This window comes from Phalaenopsis equestris, unplaced genomic scaffold (genome assembly GCF_001263595.1).
Source record: "Phalaenopsis equestris unplaced genomic scaffold, ASM126359v1 Scaffold000226, whole genome shotgun sequence".
NCBI classification, from domain to species: domain Eukaryota; kingdom Viridiplantae; phylum Streptophyta; class Magnoliopsida; order Asparagales; family Orchidaceae; genus Phalaenopsis; species Phalaenopsis equestris.
In genome coordinates this window covers 1,361,307-1,386,943 of record NW_018164668.1, presented here as the reverse complement: position 1 = coordinate 1,386,943, position 25,637 = coordinate 1,361,307, and the positions used below count along the sequence as shown (strand labels likewise).

The window sequence follows — 25,637 nt, the reverse complement described above, 5'->3', positions numbered from 1 at the left end:
TCTTAAGCTACCACGAAGGAGGAGAGAATAGCTAGAGAGCTAGAGAGCTAGAGAGGAGGAGAGCATCTTGAGGCCTTATATCAAGGTGTCGCTTGAGAGGGAGGCCATAGAAGGAAGATGATGGCTCATCTCTATGTATAAGCTATGTATTCTCCATTTCTTTTGCCTTAGTGAACTATTTGATTGATTCCCTCACGTGGACGTAAATCCAGTTGGATCGAACCACGTAAACGATCTGTGTTTGCTTTTGTTCTTTGTGTTTCATTTATATACCAGGAAGTACATATCTCACAACATTAACTTTGGTCCTTCTATTGAAATTCCACTCTTACACTAAAAGGCACATTGATGTTTAAGATTTCAACTTCAATCTACTTAAGGGAATTCACACATGCAACTCAGTTGTCACATAAAGAAGATGTTCGGCCTTAATCGCACAAGATCAAGCTGATCCCAATCGTATTCCAAAATTGTTAGCTTGAGATCAAAGAGAAATTTACATGCATCTATGTATGCAATGTCATAAACATTTGAGAATTTTTATCTAAATTTGCTTAGCTCGCAAACAAAGTAAAATTTATATGCATATATTGGATTTGATCAAGATCTAAATTTTGAATCAGTGCTTACAAGGACTTGATCTTATACCCAGTCATCCACCACACATAAGTATTGAAGACCAGTATATCCACTCCAATCCAATGTCGACCATGCTCGGAGATCGAGTCCACTCTCACTATTCTTTTCGATATATCTGAGATGATTTTCGCATCCGAATTCGACTGAACCAGGAATGGTGCCCAATAGAACTCAATCGTCGCATTGTACTCCTGACAACAAGCACCAGATTCAACCTTTATTTTCAAAATAATCATAGGGCATTTACATACATACTACACAATTCTTCTTTATTCACATATCGAACATCTAAACATTCAAGTTTACATGCATACCACTCAATTCTTTAACATCACATCAAAAGTACCACTATCATTATCTTTTCAAAAGTATAATGCTGAAGCAAATACATAAGAATTGTGTGGTATGTATGTAAATTTCCCAAAAATCATTTACAGCAACTATTGTTTATCTGTGTTACCTTAGCTCTGAATACTGATAGGGTTGTGGTTCTGTTCATAGATTTCTTCTCTAATGGAATGTAAGACTGCACCATACATACAAGAGATTGCCATTGCCCTCTCTGCAATGAATCTCCTACAAACATAAGTCTTTTTCCTCTAAGTTTCTGAAGAAAAATTACTGCATTAAACCTGCAAGCAAATGGCTGAAATGAGCTCTACATCAAAGTAGGAAGATTTACATGCATACCAATCAATTCTTTTGTATTGACATATTTAATACCAAAGCATCAATTTTTACATACAAGCCCACTTACCTATGCATGAAAAGGTGTAGTTCACTTTTCAAGAGTTAAAATAGCAGAATTTTTTATGTGATGTGAATGACTTGGGAGGTGTAAAAGTAAAAAATTAAACTTCAAAACCAACATAGAGATCAAATAGACTTACTCTGGTAAAATACAGTCATCAAGCTGCCATTCCCAGAACAAATAATCTCGATCGGGCCGGCCATTTCTCAAACAGGCTACTTGTACATCCACATACGGGCAATTCAGATCAGTATAAGAAAGCTCTGCTGAACTTTTGAAGACCCATTTTCCCCTCTCTATTCTGCACTTGTTTGGATCGAAAAAGATCTTTTCATCAAAAACATTAGCTTTGCTGCTATGTTTCTCCGTCTCCTCTGATAAAAAAATCATAATTCTAGTTGATTTAAAGTTAGCATTTTGGGAAGAATTTGAGCTTGATGAAGAAGATGAAGAATGTACCAGTGATTTTTCGTAGATATTCGTTGAAGATTAAACCGGTGAATGCCAAGGCGCAGATGATGCAAGCCATGATTGAAAAAGGAAGTTTTGCTCCTGGAATCTTCATGGAGATGCGAGGAAGAAGAAGGATTGAGCTTCAAGTTGTGTGGTCTTCCTTCTTTTTCTTCTTTTCTAGAATGGGAATTTTGAGCTTTGTTTGAAGAATTATTCTTTTTGGTTTTTGAGTGAGAGTGAAGTTAAAGAAATCAGTCATAATTTGCTTTCAAAATGCCCTTTTGGTGCTGATTTTGCTTTAGATTGGAGGTTTATGATGACTATAGAAAGTGGGATTTTTCCAACTCCATTACTTTTGATATCATGGCATTAACTTTCTTAACAAGTCTGACTTTCGGACCACCTCTTTAAATTATTATTTGTTATGTTTGAACTTAAACTTTGGAAAAGATTAGCAACGACTGCTTAAGTTATTAGAATTATTTTGTGAGGGATCCAATACATGAATAGTTATTTAATTTCAATATTATACTCATCTCAAAGTAAATTCAATGACTACAAAATTCATTTTGACCCAAACTTTTTCAAAAGTTTTATCAGCCTTCAACATGCTGTTATGTTGTTTCTTTATTTACTTGATTCACCCATCATATAATATTGAAGTTTGTAATGGTGTAATTTGTGCAAGTTCCATTACAAAGAAACAATCTAGGATAGATTCTTGTACCACTGTATCAGACAAATTTGTTAAACAAAAATTTTAAAAATAAAATATAGCATTTTGGAGTAATAATGAAGTTCAAAAAATAAAGTTATTAAATTGGTTTAAAACTCTTGCAGAAAAATTAAAAATTTTTAAAGCTGTTGTTGTATTATAAATTAAAAAAAAAAAAAAGATAATAATTTTCTAGCAGTATCACAATTTAACAGTTTGGCAGATTTGGTTTTGAAAAGTTATCCAACACAAAAATTTTTAAAAATAATAAAAATATGACAATGATCTATGAAGTGAAGTCATAAGAAAATACCGTGAAGCAATGTATGCTAAAATTTATGGCATTTTTGTATTTTATGTAATATTTATACTGAGAATATTTTAAGTTTTTTTTTTCATTCTAACACTTTGTAGTTTGTTCTAATCTTATTGTATTTAAGGGATAGCATATTCATTTATTTGGTCGCTCTGAAGCACATAAAATATTCCTTTGTACTTTTTTTAAATTTATCTTTTAGTTTCATTTCCCAAAATTTTGAATATACATTAAAAGGAAATATAATAGGCAAGTAATTTACTTTATCAATATATTTCATCAATCTAAGTTGTATATATATATATATATTTAAAAGGAATGGCCTGAGACTATTATGCTAGACCCGGCCATCCCTAATGAGCCTCATAATTCGAGTATCACTCCCTAAACTTGAAGGGATTCGAACCCTAGACCAGAAGGGACTTACAACTGACAAGCAGATGTCTGACCAACTGATCTGAATACGCGACGCATATATATATATATGTATATATATATATATGTATAATATTTTTCTCTATATATATTTTTTACAATCGATTAATAATCATGGGAGAGTTATGTATCTACCACCCAATTCTTATGTATTAATATATTAACCTCCTAAACTTCAATCTTTAACTACAGATCATCCAACCTATGCTAAAACATGGTGATCTGGTGGTCTGTACGTAAAAATTGAAGTTTGAGTGGTTGATATGTTAACGCATAAGAATTTGGTGGTTTGTATGTAGATGCCCCTCCAATCAAATGTCGCATAATTCTAAGCAATTGATGCACCTCCCTAAAAAGAAAAATTTTGTTTAAGAAAATCAAATGACTATATTAACAATCTTTGCTCTCTGAAACAAACATTTATATATATTCAAAGCACCAGTTTTGGGTTTAAACTCCCAGTTTATAAAACAAAAAAATACATACAAAAAATAAATAAATAAACAATTAGCTCATTTAAAAATAAATAAATCAATCAATCAATCAAACAAAACTCAAGCTCAACTTTCTTCCATAAAAATAATAAAAGAAATAAAAGAAAATATAACTAAACCTATATGTCTCTACAGAAGTATCTCCTAGAGAAAACTTGCCACTTTATGGATCCTAAAGGGAACCAAAATCTTCATTACTGTAGTTCCTACATGATAAGAAGGAAACACATGTATAAGATTGGAGGAAATGTAGTATAAAAGCTAGGGGGTGTAAGCAACTCGAGTCTAGAATGAGCCAACCCAATTTGAACTTTTAATTAATTTAGTTCGAGCTTGAGCTTAAACTCAATTCTATGATTTCAAATTGGCTCATGAGCCAGCTCATTTATTATAAAAGACATAATCTGATTTTGATACTATTAAAATGACAAATAATTTGAAAAAAACAATGAGAAACCATTTGATGTTAGTAAAATTTAAGTTTTTAAATCATACTAAGAACTTTCTTTTCATTATACTTTAAATACAGTTTATATTAAATTTTTTTTAAAAGAATTGACTCATGAGCTGACGAGTCGAAGTCGACTTTTAACTCACCAAGCTCAATTCACAAGCCATTTATTGAGCTGACTGATGAGTCAGCTTGACTAAGTTACACCTCTAGATAAAGCATTAAAATTTCTAGATGAAAATAAATAATCATAAATATAAATGAAAGAACATACCAATTAAGCAGAAGGTTTCTTCAAGAGCTTCTGGCACAAGGTAGTTCCTTGAAATGTAAGTAGTTTGTGCTCTAATAACTCTAATCTATCAGAAGGTGTAATTTTTGTGAAACCAAAAGAGGAAGTCCATGTTTTCAAGAGTTCAGGAACAGCAGGTAACAATAGCCTTTCCACTCCTAATGAAGCAAGAAGCTATGACACAAAAAAAGGAAAAAAAATAAATGAGAAAATAGCACCATGTTACAGGAAATGAAAATAATGGCTAAATTATGATGCCAAAAACTGGAATTTTAATCAAAATGAATATTATCTTTTAATGAAAATGATAAATAGAAGGCGAAAAATGGTGATTTTGTATTGTTTACACTTTAACTGAAACTTTTGGCTCTGTTATTGTCTCAGAAAGCATTTTTATTCAGGAAAATTTACATAAGTAGCACATAACTTTTTATGTATTTATATCTCACACCTAAACTTTCATATTTACATTCTTAGTGGTTTGGTGCTTTAAACATATACACGAAAAAATGTATTTTATTTTTAAAAATGATAATAGTACTATTTTTTAAGCGATACTAAAGATAAGAGTACTATGTGTGTAAATATGGAAATTTGGGTGTGAGATATATAAATGCATAAGAATTTTGTGCCATATATGTAAATGTCCCTTCTGTTTGAACACGCTGGGTATGTTTGATTTGAAGGAAATGGAGGGGAATGTAAATTTTAGTTTAAAATAAAGTTCTACAAATCTAGACAACACAGATATAAAATAATCATGATTAGCTATCTTATTTGAACAGAAGTTATTATAAATAAAGTATAAAAAAATGTAATTATGACTTTACCTTCTGCAATTCATTCATCAAAATGCAACACATTCCTTGTCGGCGGAATTTCACACGAGTGCCAATAAATGGCATTTCAGCAAGCTTTTCACCAAATATCCTACACAGATGAGAAATTATCTTAGAATCAGAAGTAGGTCAAGAAAAAAATTATAATGGACGGTGCCTTACTTAGCAGATCTTCTAATTATACCTGAAAGTGGCCACACTGATTAGCTCATCTCCACACATCAAAAGCATTGTATAAAACCCCCGGAAGTTCAACCTATTCAATTCAGAACTGCATAAAAGAATAATAAAAAGAATTCATTATGACATCAGTTGAAGAATGCTCCTGCAATTTTGTAAGGAAACAATTATTGGAATATTTAGGAAGAAATATGAAGAAAAATAACAAGCTAAAACATCAATAGCTGAACAAAAAAAGAAGGGAAAAAATATTAAAAAAACTTATATTGGCCAGCATGGAATAAACAATCTTTTATTAAGATGTTCGAGATTTTTGATTTTTTCTCTAAATATTAGGTTGCAAGGTATGTCTATTCATTTGAAATTTTTGCATGTTGCAGAAGGATAACCTTTTTTTTCTCCTAATTGCAACCAAGTCTCTACTAATGTTTTAGAAGGCATGGGTGTTGGGCGGGGTGTATTAGCTATTATGGGGCGAGGCGTAAGCCCCAAGGCATTGAGCATGAGCCCCATAGTATTAAAAAAAATAAGGAATATAAATATTAAGAGACAAAAAATAAACTTTTTGTGCATCATAAAAAAAAATTTATTTCTATGTATTAAAATAACTCATAATCATTTAATTTCAAAACAAGTCTTCAAGGATTAGTGTTGTGAGATATGTACTTCCTGGCATAGAAATGAGACGAAAAAAGAACACAAGCAAACACAGATCGTTTACGTGGTTCGATCCAACTGGATCTACGTCCACGGGAGGGAATCAATCAAATATTTCACTAAGGCAAAAGAAATGGAGAATACATAGCTTATACATAGAGATGAGCCCTCATCTTCCTTCTATGGCCTCCCTCTCAAGCGACACCTTGATACAAGGCCTCAAGATGCTCTCCTCCTCTCTAACTCTATAGCTATTCTCTCCTCCTTTGTGGTAGCTTAAGATATCTTCTCCCTTCCCTCTTCTAAGCCTCACACCCTTAAGATTTCTTCCCTTGCTCTCCTAAGTCTCACACCCTCTCTATTTATAGAAGCAAGAGAGTGGTAGGTGGGAGGTAGGTGAGCGGTAGGTGAGCGGTAGGTGAACGGTAGGTGAACGGTATGTGAGATGTGGTAGGTGAGCGGTACCACATTACAAAAGTGTCCTTTTACTTTAGTTCATTAATTGGGGGTCAAAATAACAATTAGAATCTTAAAGATATTAGCAAAAATCCACCACAAAAAGTAGTAAAATATAAAAATAAGTATAAATGTTTGAGCCAAAAAATAAATTTGTGATCAATTGATCTCAATCATTGAATCATTCTTCAAATTAATCATCAAAATCTTCTTTTTTACCAATATTTATATCCAAATCACAACTAGGTCCTTTATATTCTCTGCATTCATTATCTACTTCATTAAAGTCATTATCATGCTAAATCTCAGGTGCATTCATAATTTGTTTCTCCTTATCATTATTGCTTAAATTATATACACAAATAAAATGACATTCGTAAATATTTAGGATCTTTTTTCTATAAGAAATTAAGAATGCATAATTATGTAAAGAATAATTAAATGTAAATATGAAACTTGTTTGTTCTTTCATTCATCTTCCTTTTCCTATGAGAATATGTTATAAAAATATCCTCCCTTTCTTGTCTAATATTTTGTGGTTCTTCGTTTATATTTGTCATGGGCACATTTCTGATTACATCAATATCAATATTTGTTCATCTTCATTCATCCAAGAATGTTCATGTGGAAGCACAGAACCTTCTTTCTCAATAATTCACTTATCATCAAAGTTTGTCATTTATTGGATCGAAGTCTTGTTTTCTTCTTATACTTCTCTTCATCCCTCAATCTAGAATTATATCTTACTTATACCTAAGCATACAACCACTTGTGCTCTAATCTGTTCCTCTTCTTAGAATGAATCTAAGATAAAAAAAATTATTTTTAAGAGGTGATTATAAAAGAAATTAATAATAAATTTAAGAAATAAATAAAATTGTTACTGATTCATAAGTGCTCTAATTGCTTTCACAACCTGATGAACTATATGTGAGACTAAGAACACGAATAGTAAAATTTGTTAACTCAGGTATTTTTCCACCAAATCTCATCAACCAATCAGCACGAGATCCTAACTTTCTCGAGTCCATAGCAACTCTACTCTCAAAATCTCCTCTTAAGTTATCATACAAGTCTAATTGAATATCAGCTCTGAGACAGTCTTTATAATCCAACATTCTTCCATACAAACAATTAACCCTTCTTTTACCTCATCATCATTAGAAAAATTATTCTCAATGTGAAATTGAGGATTCAAATAATAACCAGCCGCATGTAGTGGTTTATAAAATCTAACTTCGTATCTTGCATAAATTTTCCTCCAAATAGGTCCATATTTCTTTTCATTATGCCACAATTAAAAGCAATTTTTTCTTCTGCTGAGTCTATTAACTCGTAAATATAACCCAGAGCTGGCCTTTCTTCTGAGTCAACCTTTATTAGAACATTTACAAGCAACACAATACTATTGATACAGTAAGCAAGATGACCCCAAAAATGTGGATCAAGCAAAATAATAGCTCCAGCTTTTCTACCTTTTGTCTTCTTTGTTCATTGACTAGAACACCAAGCTTTTGAGGAGAATAATGCCTGAAGTGGTTGTTTTTGCTTGTAAATGCTTTGAAGTTTCAAATATGTGGTAGCAATCCGTGTGATTGTTGAACGAACGAGTTCCCTTTCCTTTGTAAAAGATCTCATCAAGCCAAGTACTCATATGAGTTAAATAAATTTAAAAACTTGTTTTGTTTTTGTAAGTGTGTTTTCGTGAATTTTTAACTTTCCAATATCTTCTAACATTAGATCAATACAATTTGATGCACAAGGTGTCTAATAATTATGTTCTTTTCTTCATTATCTTTTTTACCCACATTTACACAATTTGACCTATTATCTGTTATAATTTGCATCACATTTTTTTCTTTCACTTCCTCAATCACGTCATCCAAATAAGTGAATACTAACTCACCATTTTTTATAGCATTAGAAACATCCACATATATAAAAAAAGTCCCAACTGGACTGTCCAAAAAAAATTTTTTTTTTACTTTTTCCATTTATCTAAACTTCTGACATAATCGGACACCCATATTTACTCCAAGTCTTCTTATGCCCCTTTAACATTTTATTGATTATAGCATCCTCATCTTTGAGTATCCAAATTTTCAATTCAAGCATTGTAGGCGGAGTAAAATCAAGTCCAAAATTAGCAACTGCTTCCAACATAGACATTTGGCAACATTAAACGCCAATCCGACTGAGTAACAGAATCTACTAATTTCCTACATGCCTACTTTCTTTCATCTTTTTTCCACTTGGAATTTAGAGTAGAATTCCTTATTTGTATTGTGGTGAAAGAATTCATTGGGCCTCTAACTCTAGGTGGCCTCTGAGAGGAGTCAAATAATGTTGAAGTGGTAGCATTTTGACCTTCACCAATATTTTTTGCAAGTATAGATGTGTCATTCAGACAGTTTAAATCATACTACACTCTGGAGGTGAATTCACCCTTCGGTGACACAATAAACACTGGAGATATGAGGCAATAGAGAGTGAGTAGTAGTGGTGATGGAGTGGTGCGAGTGGGAGCAAAGTCATGTCCTATGATGTAGGATGAATCAACTAAGGAGATGGAAATCAAGGAGAGCGAACCCATAGGTGGTGGGATTCAGCCTAAAGGTGAGCTAAGGGTGTATACACGAAGGAAGATGCAAACCGGAGGGAACAGAATATGCAGTGTTAAAATGTCAGCAATCAAAGTGCACCAGGGAAAATGTTGATATTTAAGATGAATGGGCATGTGATTTTGACTGGCAAGCTATGCTGATGACAGACAATCCACATTAGAATACTGCATATTTGTAGGAGGCAACTTGGTCTCGTGAAAGAGCAAAAAACAGTCGGTTGTAGCAAGATCAACAACAGAGGAAGAATACAAGGCCACGACATTAGGAGTTGTTGAGATGATGTGGCTGAAAGCTTGTTGGTTGAACTCAAAGTGGACCAGGGAACTCGGACCAGGGAACTCAAATGAAGTTGTGGTGTGACAACAAGTCGACAATCAACATTTCTTACAACCCGGTGCAACACGATAGAGCTAAACATGTGGAGATTGATAGATTCTTCATCAAGGAGAAGCTGAATAACGGATTGCTAGAACTAATTCATGTAGCTACCGAAGAGCAGGTAGTTGATTGTCTCACTAAAAGACTTAGTTCAATAGAGTTAGCTAGATCATGTGACAAGATGGGCTTAGTGAATATCTTTCACCCATCTTAAGGGGAAGTGTTATGAGTTATGTGTAATTAGAAGGTTTTATTCGCTTGTATAATTAGACAGTTTTATTGGGCTTATTTGAAAAACAATGCAACAACTATTTAAACATACATGTCAAATAAAATAGCAAGTTTTCATCAATTCTTTGGATGAACTATGAATATATCTTGAATTAGCCATAATTTTTACAAAAAAATAGTGCGAATGAATAGAGTTATTGTCCACCAATTTTAAAAATTAAGTATGAATGAACTTTGAGTTTGGGGGCCACCAATCTGAAAAATCAAAGTTAAATATTATCCAAGATGATTAAAAAATTTTAGACTCCACACCTTACTTTTTTATGTTAAGTATGAATTTTCTCTACTACTCAAGTTTCCTTCAAAGTCTCACATTTCCTCAGTAGTTGAGTGACAACTACTCAATCTTAAGATAATGGTTGACTCAAAATTGGAACCCACCATTTATATGGCTTCAAATTAACCTTGAAGGATTTGTAAGTGAGCTCCTTCACCTTCTCTGTTCCTCCACATGCATATTTAAATTCATGATATTTGCTTAAAAGTGATCATTAACATGATCTTCTCAAACACAAATTCATCTATTGATTGAAAAATTAAAATATAAGACCTCCGCCATTTCTATAAGGTTCTCAAAAGTGCATCGCTTAGTTGATTGGTAAGGGCGATTCCATTTTCTAGATTTATTGTCATTCAAGAATAACTTTTAAATATGTCAGGATTCCAATAACATGCCATCATTTGAATACTCATATTCTCAAAATTAGAATCTGTAAGGTAAGGAAAGGAAGGTTGTAATAAGTTTTTGTTGATCATCAATTATATTTTTTATATCATCTGAGGAAAATTCGAAGAAATAAAATAAGACTAACACAAATTTGAACTAAAAAAACTAAAATACTCTTTTGGAGGAATTCAATATATCATTAGACTTGCCTCAACATTATGAATTCCCTTATAAGTATTTAAAGCATCGAGGAATTTGATGCACCTTTTCCCAAGAATCTTATTCTTAATTAAATGACTTTGTATGCCAATATATGTATATACTACCATTTGACATTAAGTTTACATTGAACACGGAATCTCACATAAGAGAATGGCTATCATTAAGTCTAATTTCTAACAACCACAACATATCAGAAACATCATAATCATTGGCAGAGAATTTGAAAAATCAGTAGTTGTGATTGCTTATTGTCTATGCAAGCATTCCTTGCAAAAGTTGCCCATGCGATGAAGAAAAAAATAAACTATGAAATAAACGACAACAAGAATAGAAGTATTATCTTCTATCAATCATGCAAATTCTAAATATTGAGGGCCCCTTTGGCATCATTTTTGTTTACTGTTTTTACTTTTTACTTTTCCTTTTTTTTTAAATATGTTTGATTGGTATTATTTTAATATATTTTTATTATTTTTTTAATAAATCAACTTGTTCTTAAAATACTCAAAACACCTAAAAGAAATTTTAAATGTTTTTAAAAAACTAGCTCAATCAAACATGTATTATTTTGAATCAAACCATAAACAAAACGAAATAATAATAACAAATTAAAAACAAACAATAAAAGTGATCATAAATGGCTTCTAAATTTTCCTGTTAATGTAGGAAAAATAAATGAAAGAATTCTTACGTGTTATTGAAAATGACATCAGAAGCAACGTCACTCTGAGTACGTGTCTCAACCATAGTCTCAAAACATTCATGTAAAACATCAAGAGCAAGATGGAGCAATCCTGAATTCTCAACTATCGATTCGTCATCAAGTTTTCCAACGTCTTCTATATTTGATCTCAAAATAGTCCAGTGAAGTCCATTTCCCTGGATGGGATTTGACTTCCCAAGAAGTAATCGAAGCCTAGAAATAATCTGCAAGATGAAATTAAAATAGCACAGAATTTAAAAATAATTTCATTATCTTAAGGAGAAAAAAAGTATAGGAATGTGAGTCTATGGGAACACAACAATAAAGAAACAACATATTCAAACTATGCCATCTATAGAGCAACCGTCCAATAGTTATAGCCATATACTCATATATTTGTAATGGTTAGCCACTCATTATTTTTTAAGTTTGAATAAAATCGCATAACAGTTTAAGTACAAATTACTTAGTTCTTCACCATTATTTTAGTTTTGAAGAAAGACTGGTGACTGAAAACCTTCACGTACTTCATAATCATTCATTTAAGATTAAGTTAAGAAAGATAGTGAGATAAGGGCAATCCAAGAACAAAATAGCGAAGTGCTTTAACATATTGGGGTGGGGTGGGGTGGTATGGTTCAAATCATTTAAATATGTAACTGCTTAGGAATTGAGTTGTATGTATGTTAATCTTCCATTCCAAACAACCTTAAATTCAAGTAAACAACCAATCAAATATCTAATTAATATCTCAAAAAAAAAAAAAACAATCTGTTCCAAATAAAAAAAAAAACATCTAATTTGATCTCCAGCAATAGGTAAATCAATTATGTTCTATTATTGAAATTAACATGTCAACTTTTCATTCCATTCGAAGTACCTTTGAACATGATTCACTGCAAGTCCAAGTCCCTGTTGGACACTCATTTAGTTGCAAACCTTGTTTTTGCAAGCAGCCAACATGATCTAGTCAAAAAAGAATTTAAAATAGTTCAAATATACCACTAGAAACCAAGAATAAGAAAGGAATTGAAACAAAAGAAATATTTACATTGCCGTTCACATTGATCACAATAAATCCCTGAATTATGAGTGAAACTATCTGTGTCGCAATTAAATTCGCTAAAACCACATAAGCCGCATCTACATGATGGGCAAAACCACTGACCTTCAGGCACATCCTGTATCAAGACAACCTATGTTAGAAGAAATATAACAGGATTCATCCCAATATATGTATGAGAAATTTTTCAAAAGGAAATTTTATTAGCGGGGTGATTTAAAAAACGCCACTTTTAATTTAATAAAATTAAAAATTAAGAAAATGAACTTGTTTAGAATTTTAAAGGATGAAATTATGCAAATAATCAACCAAAATAATTAGCTAAATATTAAATTCTAAAAAGTATTAACTTTGTTTTGAAAATTCACTGCAAATTAATAAAAAAATATATTTGGGAAAAGGATATTGCTTATGTTTCCTTTATCTTGGCAAAAATGCTCGCTATAGACCCATGATAATTAGTAAAAAAAATAGTGAAATGGGATACCTCTAGGCCAATACAAGCTAGATGAAATACGGATGGGCAAAGATCACATAACAATATCATACCACCGTCTTGACAAACAGTGCATATTTCATCGGCTTCAAGATTGGAATAATCTCTTTTTAATCTTGTATGTTGAAATTTTCTCGGTTTAAATGCACTTAAAACTTGCTTTTGACAATCCAACAAAGACCTGCCATCTTGCAACATGATACTGACAGATGGTTGAGAAGTTATGCTTCCGGCATGAGCGCCAAATTGAGAAAGAGAAAACACATTCAGGCAACACCTGCATTTAATCCCTTCGTGAGTTATCCAACCTTCTTTCATTGTGTGACCATCAATTTTTCTAACAAATGAAACTTTCTGCCTCAGCAACACAACATCTTTATCAATCAACCATGACAGAATTGTCTTAGCAACTTGATCATTAGAAGATAAAACTATAGCCCATCGTGATCTTTTCCCTGAACGCAAAACACGTGATGTGAATTTTTTGCGAGATGATTTATAACTTTTAGAAGATCGGAAAACATCTATCTTCACATCATGCTGCTGGTCATAATAATTATATTGCAGCTGGTCATCCAATGTCACAAGATTATTTGAATGCACTATTTTTCTCCTCTTTCGTTCTCTGTTTCCACCTAAATGCTTTTTAGAATTAAGTTCACCAAAATCAAATAATTTAGAGGAAGACAAAGGCTTTTGCTTCATCTTTACAGAAATATTTTGGTCACTGAAATAGTTTCCATTTAACTGAATTTTCAAATGTTTATCCAATGCCACATGAACATTTGAATACTCCTTTTTTCTCTTCTTTAGGTCCCTCTTTCTGCCCATATGCTCCTTCGAATCAAATCCATCAAAATCAAACAAAGTGGGGGAAGAGAATGGTCCACGCTCCAATCCTTCTTTTTGCAAAACATGAGATTTCTGATACTCCATTTTCCTGATGTTTTCATGATTTACTTCTCTCAGGAATCCCACACAGGCGGTATAAAGAGATAAATAGGTCTTCCTATTGGGAGAGGTGTAGCGTAATTCCTGTCTCACTTTCTTGTCGTATAGCCAAAATTTCCAACCCTTTTCCAAGAGAAAATCTCGAGTTCTGGATCTCAATTCTTTTACATCAACAGATGAAAGCTTTGCCTTGCCTTTTAACATTTTCATGTGCTCAACGTAAGCTTTTATAACACAAAATTCATTATTATCCTCATATTTTACAGCTTTGTCTGATTTTAAAGTTGCAACAAGCGCATTTTCTTCAATAATTTCTGAAGAGTTTGACTGTATAACTTTACAATCCATTAACACAGAAGAATCTGATTCAGTACAAGGAAGTTCTGCAGTTTTCTGGGTTGCAAAAGGCCTAGGTTGAAAGGGATGCATTATCTGATCATTGTTTAGAGAGACAAAATCTGATTTTGCAGGAGAGAACTCTGATAAAAGATTATCCAAGTCGATGTCCTTTGAGTTGTCCTTATCTCTGATTTTACCGCTCATCTTTGACATCTCCTTCAGCAAATTTTGGAAAACCAATTTAAGAGAGTAATAGATTCTTCTTTCAGGTGATATATATCGAAATCTTACTATATCTCTTTCATTAGATTCAATTCTCCAACCAATAGATACAAGATGCTTCCTCAGTTTTATTTTTTTCATCAAATCCATTTTGAATTCTGCATGAGAAAAACACCACTCTGATAAATCATGACAGTATTCACCTTCAAGTTCCACAGGTTTCCATGCCCTCGATACTATGTTTTTCTCATCCTCCTTGTCTTCAAGCAAAAACCTATTGTCAGAATAACTTGATAACACGCTTTTATTATCCCCCTCATTATTTTCAAACTTTTCATCTTCCCGACCTCCATCCGCCTCCATCATTTCTGTAAATTTTTCTCCTGAATCCAAAATGTGCGGCTCTCTGTGTATCATTCTTCTTCTATAGACATTTTTAACTTCCCGCAGCTGTTTTGAGGTTGTGCAAAAGTTTTTGCAAGTATGGCTAGCAAAAATAAGCGGAAAACTCTCTTGGATCATATCAAATACCAACACTGTCCACATGAGCTTCGGTCCAGAATACCAATTCTTAATTTCTTTACAAAAATTATCTGTATCTTTCAGATGAAACCACATGCTCTTGATTTCTGACATGACAATTTCTTTTGGCAGGAATTTTTTAATGATTTGAACGAAGAACCAGATGCCTCGACGTGTCCAACGCCCGGAAAGTTCGTTCCACTCTTGGCTCGGATGAATCTGAGAGGTGAGAGCCAAAACTTCATCATTTGAGTCTGGAAAGAAAACCAATATTTTACCATAATCAGGCTTTTCAGCAACCAAAACACCGTCCCGCCAAGAATCATTGATGAAAACATCAACGCACAGACCAAAAGTTATTTCAGACACTTTCAGGTCCTGCCGGGGTGGCAAAGGCCATATCCTACCACTGTAGCTTTCCTCCGCCATACCAATAAACCAAGATGTACAAGATTCAATAGCAAAACAAAATATCTGTAAAATAAAAGTAGAAATAATGTTAGAATACAGCAATGTAACCATAAATTATATAGAAAAAAGGTAAATTTACATACGTGACGCGCAATTCTTGTGTATTTACATATCTCACATCTAAACTTTCATGAAAATATGTATGTTACTTTTTTGAAAATGGATTGAGGTCGGATCAGAGCTCCTTGTTTAAAACTGTCATAATTACTTTTAATCCTAAGAAATTCCAACATAAAAATTAAAAAGCAATTATTTCAATCACGAAGTCGATTACATATATATTCTCTATCTAGATGACAATAAACTTTCTATACCATTCAAATTCAGCCACATTTCATTTAGTTTTAATAAGATAATATATTTTAGCAGGAATTTTTAATGATTCGAAGGAAGTTCCTTAGACATTAATAAGATAATAAATTCAATTTTTGTATCAGACAAATCTTAGACTCAAGAACCAAAACGTCATCAATTATGTTTGGAAAGAAAATCATTTTACTATAATTAGGCTTTCTTGCGACTAGAACAACTTCTAGCCATGAATCTTCAATGAAAACATCAATGCGAAGACCAAAAGTTTTTCTTTTTCTGCTAGGATGGGCACTCGAAATCAGCACTTTGGGATTTTAAATTTGTTTCCAACAAGTATGCTATGCACTGGAGCACACTGTCTGATACTTATTTTAGACTCTTTTAGAATATGCTGAGGCGACAAAGACAAGCAAACATATATTATGTTAAAAAAAAAAAAAACTTTTTGATTTCAACTGGCAAAAACAAAATTTAAGGCAGGCAAACCAAAAACTGGTTATTAAAAATATAATAAGCTTGATGCAAGCAGAAAGCTAACAAGTTTTGAGTTTCTAAAAGGGCTCATTAATCTTCAATCACACTACTGTGAAACAAAAAATGTCTTAATCAAGTAAAAAATGGATAATATTTCTCGGAGTCTTCTACTGCATAGTGTCGTCTTGAATACAAAACTTTGAATAACTTATGTGCAGCAGTTCTCCCGCCACAAGCAACTTTCTTTCCTGCTTTTTTTTTTTTAAATGTAACAATCATCTTTTAAAAGCAATTGAATTATCCTACCCCGTTTTAGCAGTACTAACATTTGGGATTTGATTTATAAAATAATTTATTTTTTATAATGTCTCTGAATCATAATGTTTATCGATATCATCGTTTAAATGTGGCCCCGGCCTCTCTTGATTTCATTGGCTTGAAAATAAATCAATCATCTTTTTAGTAAGAATTTATTGATGCGTTTTTAATCTATTTAGTTCTTGACATTATTATGATTTACAATACAAAGTATGAATACAACCCAAATATTTTCAGTTGATGATCATTTTAATCAATTCGAACATGTGTCTAATCAAGTTAATACTTTTGAATCTTTCATCCAAAGTTATCTTAATCAGATTTACATTCTGACATTCATAAAAAATTTGAGTATTTCAACCAACTTTCTTAATACAAACCAAAAATCTTACTAAACTAATGCAAGGTTAGATTGTGAAAATTTTTTAAAAATTCTTTCAAAATTCACCTAAATCATCTCCTGCATATATCTACTTCACACCAACATGCAATTCTTTCTAACACTTGTTAATAAGCCTTCGCTTCTATTAAAAAAATAATAATAACTTTTAAAATGATGAATTGTCTGAAAAATGACTTTGTTATAATTATAATGAACGATTTCATTGCATTCATATTTTAGGGTACAAAATGAAAGAAATTAAATTGTTTGACAGAACTTGCTGCCAAGATGCAAAATTGGAATACAAACAATCGGCAAGATGATCACAACCGCTGAATGCTTTAAATGCAACATTGGAATAGATTTTCAGTGTTTTGATCAGTCTAGCAAATTAAAGCTATAAAATTTTTATTTTTGTTGTAGCGGATTGCATTTCTCACATTTACCCGTAGGATTTATTACAATCAAAGTGACTGAGATTTTTGTTTCAAATATTATTTTCCTTCATGAATTCTCAAAATCTATTGTGGATCATCGTGACTCCATTTTTCTTAGTTAATTTTAGTTAATTATAACACTAATCATATTTATGTGCCACTGGTAACAAAAAGTATGATTTTTCCATAAATAAAAGCTAATTAAAAAATTAAAGATCTTATTTTTCTTTAAGCGATCAAAATTTCACCCCCCTTTAAGGTCACCCACATTGCAATAGAGGCAGAGGATTTGACCAGATTAAATTTTCATTAGCACTCATTCTGACTTGCAAAATTAGAACTTAATGTGTGATGAATTAGTCTAACTAAATCCTTACATACATGACAACAACTTTTTATATACCTAAAAATACAAGAATTTGACACCATTATTAAAAGATTTAAACCCTCGACAATGACGCCAAAAATTTGATGCAACTTTTAATATGCAAGAAATTATGAACCCAAATTTATATATTTATAATGATTTTGTAAAGTCACAATTTCAAACGCAAGTATACGTATCGCTCAAGTAATATAGGGCTCTAGTAGAGTCCCGTTTATCTATCCCACAGGGAAGTGAGGTAAGAGGTCCTTAGTCAAATTTTAATCTACTACTATTAGTCCTTAGTTTGGAATGTCGATTAAAATGATGTTTTATCTAGCAACTACTTCTAAATGCAAGTGTTAAATGTAAAGATAGTAAATATAACTAAATGCAATTATTAATTCTAAAGATAACCCTTTTTGAATGAATTGATTTGGAGAATTTTGAGATAATAAAAACTATTATTCTTATGTAATGAATTGGATAATGTAAAGGAATGAGATGCATTAAATATTATATGTGTCAAATAGAAGCAATCCTATTCTTTACCCTTTGGTCCAGGCATAAAGAACATTAACAAATCCTATTCTTGTTTATTGATTCCGTGGCTAGGCTGAGAGGATACCGGCTCTCACTTCGGAGCTCCCACGTTCCCCTCGCTTAAGGGCTAATATCTCCGCTTCAGTACTCAAACAACGGGACCAAATTGGGGATTTTAGTCTGTCACCCTAAAATCTTCAATTCTACGCCCATCAAATTATATTTCTCTATTTATTTGCATTCAACTCCCATGAACTTAACCATCCATGGAATCTGAATGTGGTTCTACTTTGTTGAGAATTACACAGCCCTCTCGGTGAGATATTTAAAACTACTATTCTTATCTAATGAATTAGATAATGTAAATGAATGAGATGCATTAAATATTGCATGTGCCAAATAAGAGCAATCCTGTTCTTTACCCTTTGGTCCAGATATAAAGAACATTGACTAATCCTTTGATTGTTTACTGAATTCGTGGCTAAGCTGGGAGGATACCGGCTCTCACTTCGGAACTTCCACGTTCCCTTCACCTGAGGGCTAACATCTCCGCTTCAGTACTCAAACAATAGGACCGAATTGGGGATTTTAGTCTGTCACCCCAAAATCTCCAATTCTACGCCCATCAAAGATTTTGGGTGACAGACTAAAATCCCCAATTCGGTCCTATTGTTTGAGTACTGAAGCGGAGATGTTTAAGTTTATGGGAGTTGAGTGAACCACATTCACTTTCTCCACACTTTTCCTAACATTCCTCTCACACATAACCCATTTTTCTAACATAAATTCGTTCTTTTAAAGTGTAGGGATGAAGTTTGAAGAGTTGCCACAAGAACCTTTTTAAAAAGCGTCAAAATACGTTGAATTTTGGCCAATAACCGCCAAAAGTAAGTCCATAGTTGTCTCAGGCGCCGTCAGCGAGCTTTTCTGTCATTTTTCGGTCTTCTCGGGTAAATCTCGTCGTCGGCGCCGTTTTGAGCGTCGTCGGCGAGGAGACTGCGCAGCGTCACAGTTTCGCTCCGTTTGGCTCCCTTTTAGCTCTGTTTCGCCCCATTTCAGTTGCGTTGTGTTCCTAACAGATAGTCCTACAAAATAAGCATGAAAACAACATTCCTTTAAAGTGTAATCTCATATTCCTTTAATTCCTTTAAAGTGTAATCTCATTCAAAAATATGCAAGAAGTGTAAAAGAGATTAAGCATCGAAAGACTTATCGAAAGGTGATAGAAAAAAATTTCATTTCTTGCTTATTTTTGCTTCAAATTGCATCGTTTTTGTTTCTTTTTGCGTCATTGATCATAATTCATCATACCTGCAACAAAACATCAAAATAATTTTTCTTTAAAGTGCAGTATCATCAAAATTAGTGTAAAATAGGTATAAAAATTTCAACATATTTTTCTTTGGTCAATACATACTTGAAGTATTTCATTTCATAAATCATTTATATTCACATATCCTTAGAAGCACGAAAACTCTCACCAAAACACTTATATCTGAATGGAGTTACTAAATTCAATATTTTAAAAGTACGTACCCAAAAGTCTGTAAAACTCTCAAAATTATGAAATGTAAAAACTATACATGTCACACCTGGTTACTCGTCTTGGTGCTTCTTAACCCTTTCTAAAAGTCAACAACATAGCATGAGTTACAATAAGCTCAACAAAATAATCAAGTTTACAATAAAATTTTATGTACGGAAAGTAAATAAGGTGCATGCATATATATATCTCATATGCATATCCATAACACATATCACAACATGTTGTAATTGTATAAAACATGTAAAAAAAAACATATATTGCTGGGAATCATAACTGTTGTATAAAATATGTTTTCATCCATTAATGTGTAATTATAAGTATATTTATAAGTCATTAATCTAATCATAAAAATGTTATTTGTGATTGTATATGTCGCAATTATTTTTATGTCATATCATGTCATTGAGTCGTCACCCAATCTTAAGGCTACAACAACTATTGATAAAAGTTGGGCTCCTCCCAAAATAACAGTTATCAATATCTCTCATATTACTGACCTGCTCCGCAATTACGAAGTTATTTAGTTTTCTGGCAAAAACTTGACCTAGTTTCTTTAGGCGGCTAGTGTGCAAAATGGATATGTTATAGAGTTTAGAATTTGAATTATAGTTTACACACTACGATTCCTACGCTAGTACACATATCTTTCAAGTAATATAGAGTTGTAATGGAGTCTCGATTATCGATCTCATAGGGAAGCAAGGTAAGAAACATCTTAGGCTAAGTTCTAGTCTACTACTATCAGGACTTAGTTTGAAATGTCGATTAAATATGTTTTTCTAACAACTACTCCTAAATATAAATCTAAATCGAAAGTTAAACCTAACTAGATAAATTGGTTTGGTGAATTTTGAGGAGTAAAAACTAAACCTACATAATGTGTAAGAATGAGATGCTTTAATTCTAATGCAGTCAAAGACAATATAACCAAAAATCTAAGCTAACCTCTTCCGAGTGTATAACGTAGCTCGGTTAACCTAGGGATTCCTTAAAATAGCTAGATTATCACGGCGAAACTTCTAGCCTCACCCTAGAGTCTCCTTCTCCTAAAAACCCTCTAATTGACTTAATTTTAGATTTAAGGTACGAAACCCTAGATCAAATTGATTAGAAATCTAGCTTGTCACCCGAGAAACACCAATGACACCCATCAACGAATATCTCCCTAACATTGCATTGAGTCTTAGAACTAATTTTCCTTCACCCATAAGTTTAGTGTGGTTCCTCCTACTTGTTAAAATCATAACTCTCTCGGAACTTATGGGTTCACAACAAATTTTAACATACCAATTGATCAGATTGATTAGTAAATGAAGTATGAAGTAAGAACCATCACTATGATATGAAAAATCTATTCTAACCTGAATCCAAACATCCTAAACATTCATATAATTCATTGCAAAAGAAAAGTACAAGAGTTCTACTTCACAAAGCAGGTGACATACAAGACAGAAAGCTTCATTAAATCAAAACAAATTCACTAGATTAGTGTTTACAACAAGTATAAGAAAATGAAGAACACAAAACTTAGTTTTTTTTCCCTCTGAAAGAAAGATAAAAATCTGTCCAACAAAGTATCATGTTGATCCATTCAATGTTAATACAATCTCTTATAGATATTTCTCAAAATCCCTTTACCAATCCCCTCACCAATCTCTCCATAAAATATAAGAATCTACATTTCATACTCCTATCTACGACCTCTTGGCCTTCCTTGAGAATTTCAATACTTGGAAATGCCAAAAAGTGTTTTTTTTTTCCAAATGTCTAGCTCCGTCAAATAACTGATTGAGGCTGCAGAAACCACCCCTGGACAGTTCGGGCGTCTAGGCGTCATATTCTCTATTTTCTGGGCATAGATTAGGTGGCTAGTGTGCAAAATTTATATATTATAGAGTTTAGAATTTAATTTATAGTTTACACACTATGATTCCTACGTTAGTATATATATCTTTCAAGTAATATAGAGTTCTAATGAAGTCTCGATTATCGATCCCACAGGGAAGCGAGGTAAGAAACCCCTTAGGCTAAGTTCTAGTCTATTATTATCGGGTCTTAGTTTGAAATGTCGATTAAAGATGTTTTTCTAACAACTACTCCTAAATATAAATCTAAATCTAAAGTTAAACCTAACTAGATAAATTGGTTTGGTGAATTTTGAGGAGTAAAAACTAAACCTACATAATGTGTAAGAATGAGATGCTTTGATTCTAATGCGGTCAATGACAATAGAACCAAAAATCTAAGCTAATCTCTTCCGAGTGTATAACGTAGCTCGGTTAACCTAGGGTCGATTCCTTAAAATAGCAAGATTATCACGGCGAAACTTCTAGCCTCACCCTAGAGTCTCCTTCTTCTAAAAACCCTCTAATTGGCTTAATTTTAGATTTAAGGTACGAAACCCTAGATCAAATTGATTAGAAATCTAGCTTGTCACCCGAGAAACACCAATGACACCCATCAACGAATATCTCCCTAAGATTTCATTGAGTCTTAGAACTAGTTTTCCTTCACTCATAAGTTTAGCGTGGTTCCTCCTACTTGTTAAAATCATAACCCTCCCGGAACTTATGGGTTTACAATAAATTTTAACATACCAATTGATCAGATTGATTAATAAATGAAGTATGAAGTAAGAACCATCACTATGATATGAAAAATCTATTCTAATGTGAATATTAACATCCTAAACATTCATTTTAATTCATTGCAAAAGAAAAGAACAAAAATTCTACTTCACAAAGCAGGTGCTATACAAAAACAGAAAGCTTCATTAAATCAAAACAAATTTACTAGATAAGTGTTTACAACAAGTATAAGGTAATGAAGAACACAAAACTTAATTTTTTTTCCCTCTGAAAGAAAGATAAAAATCTGTCCAACAAAGTCTCGTGTTGATCCATGCAATATTAATACAATCTCTTATAGATATTTCTGAAAATCCCCTCACCAATCTCTCCATAAAAGATAAGAGTATACATTTCATACTCCTATCTACGACCTCTTGATCTTCCTTGAGAATTTCAGGACTTTGAAATGCCAAAAAGTATTTTTTTCCAAATGTCTAGCTCCGTCAAATAACTCATTGGGGCTGCAGAAACCACCCCTGGACAGTTCGGGCGCCTAGGTACAAGTTTGTGGCGCCTAGGCGCCATATTCTCTATTTTTTTGGCTTAGATTAGGCGGCTAGTGTGCAAAATTGATATGTTATAGAGTTTAGAATTTGATTTATAGTTTACACACTATGATTCTTATGCTAGTATACATATCTTTCAAGTAAGGGTTCTAATGGAGTCCCGATTATCGATCCCACAGGGAAGCGAGGTAAGAAACCCCTTAGACTAAGTTATAGTCTACTACTATCGGGTCTTAGTTTGAAATGTCGATTAGAGATGTTTTTCTAACAACTACTCTTAAATATAAATCTAAATCTAAAGTTAAACCTAACTAAATAAATTGGTAGGACTGTTAATTTGGCTCGTTGTTCGTGAACAACTCGTGTTCGGCTCGTTAAGCAGCTCGTGCTCGGCTCGTTCGTTAAGCCTAACGAGCTGAACACGGACAATTTTTTAAGCTCGAAATGTAAACGAGCCGAACACGAACAACAGTTTGTTCGCTCGTGTTCGGCTCGAAATGACTCGAAAAAAAATTATATAACTTTTTATATAACATTATATTACATATATTATTTATATAATAATATATTATGTATATTTATGTCTAAGTTTAAATCATAACACCTCATGTGGCAATGTGGTTAGTGTATTCTTTTGTATAGATTTAATCCAGGTTTGAATCTCACACTTTACATCTATTTTTCTCAATTTTAGTTTAACGAGCCAATTTCGAGCCGAACACGAGCCGAACACGAACACGAATATTTAAATCGAGTCGAACACGAACACACTGTTCACGAGCCGATTTCGAATACGAGCCGATGTCGAACACGAGCTATTACGAACGAGCCGAACACGAGCTAAGCCTGAGCTCACTCAAGCTCGGCTCGTTTTCAACCCCTCGTTTACAGCCCTATAAATTGGTTTGGTGAATTTTGAGGAGTAAAAACTAAACCTACATAATGTGTAAGAATGAGATGCTTTGATTCTAATGCGACCAATGATAATAGAAGCAAAAATCTAAGCTAACCTCTTCCGAGTGTATAATGTAGCTCGGTTAACCTAGGGTCAATTCCTTAAAATAGCTAGATTATCACGGCGAAACTTCTAGCCTCACCCTAGAGTCTCCTTCTCCTAATAACCCGCTAATTGGCTTAATTTTAGATTTAAGGCACAAAACCCTGGATCAAATTGATTTGAAATCTAGCTTGTCACCCGAGAAACACCAATGACACCCATCAACGAATATCTCCCTAACATTGCATTGAGTCTTAGAACTAATTTTCCTTCACCCATAAGTTTAGTGTGGTTCCTCCTACTTGTTAAAATCATAACCCTCCCGAAACTTATGGGTTTACAACAAATTTTAACATACCAATTGATCAGATTGATTAGTAAATGAAGCATGAAGTAAGAACCATCACTATGATATGAAAAATCTATTCTAACATAAATCCTAACATCCTAAACATTTATCTAATTCATTGCAAAAGAAAAGTACAAGAATTCTACTTCACAAAGCAGGTGACATACAAAACAAAAAGTTTCATTAAATCAAAGCAAATTCACTAGATAAGTGTTTACAACAAGTATAAGATAATGAAGAATACAAAACTTAGTTTTTTCCCTCTAAAAGAAAGATAAAAATCCGTCCAACAAAGTCTCATGTTGATCCATGCAATGTTAATACAATCTCTTATAGATATTTCTCAAAATCCCCTCACCAATCTCTCCATAAAATATAAGAATCTACATTTCATACTCCTATCTACGACCTCTTAGCCTTCCTTGAGAATTCCAGAACTTGGAAATGCCAAAAAGTGTTATTTTCCAAATGTCTGGCTCCGTCAAATAACTCATTAGGGCTGCAGAAACCGCCCCTAAACAGTTCAGGCGCCTAGGTACCAGTTTGTGGCGCCTAGGCGCCATATTCTCTATTTTATGGGCGGAGATTAACGCCCTGCTGTCAGCACCCCCATTTGCTCTCATTTGCCTCTGTTTCGCCTCGTTTCAGCTTCAATCTGCCCTAAGTGTTATAACTGCAAGATAAACATGAAAATAATTTTTCTTTAAAGTGCAATTTCATTTAAAAAACATGTAATAAATATAAAAAAAATTAAACATAAAAAAATATATCAATTACCAATGATGACCTACTTTTCATACCCATTTGATCCCAAAAGTTCACAGAATGTTGTCTCCTTTAAAAATCAAAAGTCGAGAATCTCATCATTATTTATCATTCGTACTTGTAAGTATTTATATAATATTCTATTTATAACATGACTTTTGATATTTCTTAAAACATAATTCTTAAAAAGAGGCATTCATCATAGGGGTGTAAACGAACCGAACACAAACGAACAGAACTTGTGTTCGTGTTCGGTTCGTTTGAAATTTAGTTTGTTTGAAATAAGCTCGTGTTCGGAATTGTTCGTGAAGTCATTGTTCGTGTTCGTTTCTTAACGAACGAGCCGAACACGAGTTGTTCGCGAACGACGAGCCAGGTTGACATCCT

General features: G+C 32.8%; 2 protein-coding genes across 3 annotated transcripts in view; both read right to left on the bottom strand.

Annotated features, from left to right (window-relative positions):
* The window catches only part of LOC110023697 (protein trichome birefringence-like 3), a 7,591-nt gene extending 5,358 nt beyond the window's left edge, over positions 1-2,233 (bottom strand). Inside the window, exons 1-4 of one of the 2 annotated variants that reach the window (XM_020723232.1) lie at positions 1,850-2,233; positions 1,530-1,784; positions 1,100-1,271; positions 631-830 (exon numbers count right to left, since the gene is read on the bottom strand). In XM_020723232.1, coding sequence (XP_020578891.1) covers positions 631-830; positions 1,100-1,271; positions 1,530-1,780 — 623 coding nt within the window. In that variant the 5' untranslated portion in view covers positions 1,781-1,784; positions 1,850-2,233. The remainder of the gene's footprint in view (positions 1-630; positions 831-1,099; positions 1,272-1,529; positions 1,785-1,849) is intronic. The other variant, XM_020723231.1, reaches the window with a different exon arrangement.
* Positions 2,234-3,957: 1,724 nt separating this feature from the next.
* Positions 3,958-25,637, bottom strand: part of LOC110023627 — a 28,285-nt gene continuing 6,605 nt past the window's right edge. Inside the window, exons 2-9 of the mRNA XM_020723119.1 lie at positions 13,114-15,630; positions 12,615-12,744; positions 12,444-12,529; positions 11,552-11,787; positions 5,570-5,656; positions 5,377-5,476; positions 4,529-4,720; positions 3,958-4,009 (exon numbers count right to left, since the gene is read on the bottom strand). Coding sequence (XP_020578778.1) covers positions 4,532-4,720; positions 5,377-5,476; positions 5,570-5,656; positions 11,552-11,787; positions 12,444-12,529; positions 12,615-12,744; positions 13,114-15,585 — 3,300 coding nt within the window. The 5' untranslated portion in view covers positions 15,586-15,630 and the 3' untranslated portion in view covers positions 3,958-4,009; positions 4,529-4,531. The remainder of the gene's footprint in view (positions 4,010-4,528; positions 4,721-5,376; positions 5,477-5,569; positions 5,657-11,551; positions 11,788-12,443; positions 12,530-12,614; positions 12,745-13,113; positions 15,631-25,637) is intronic.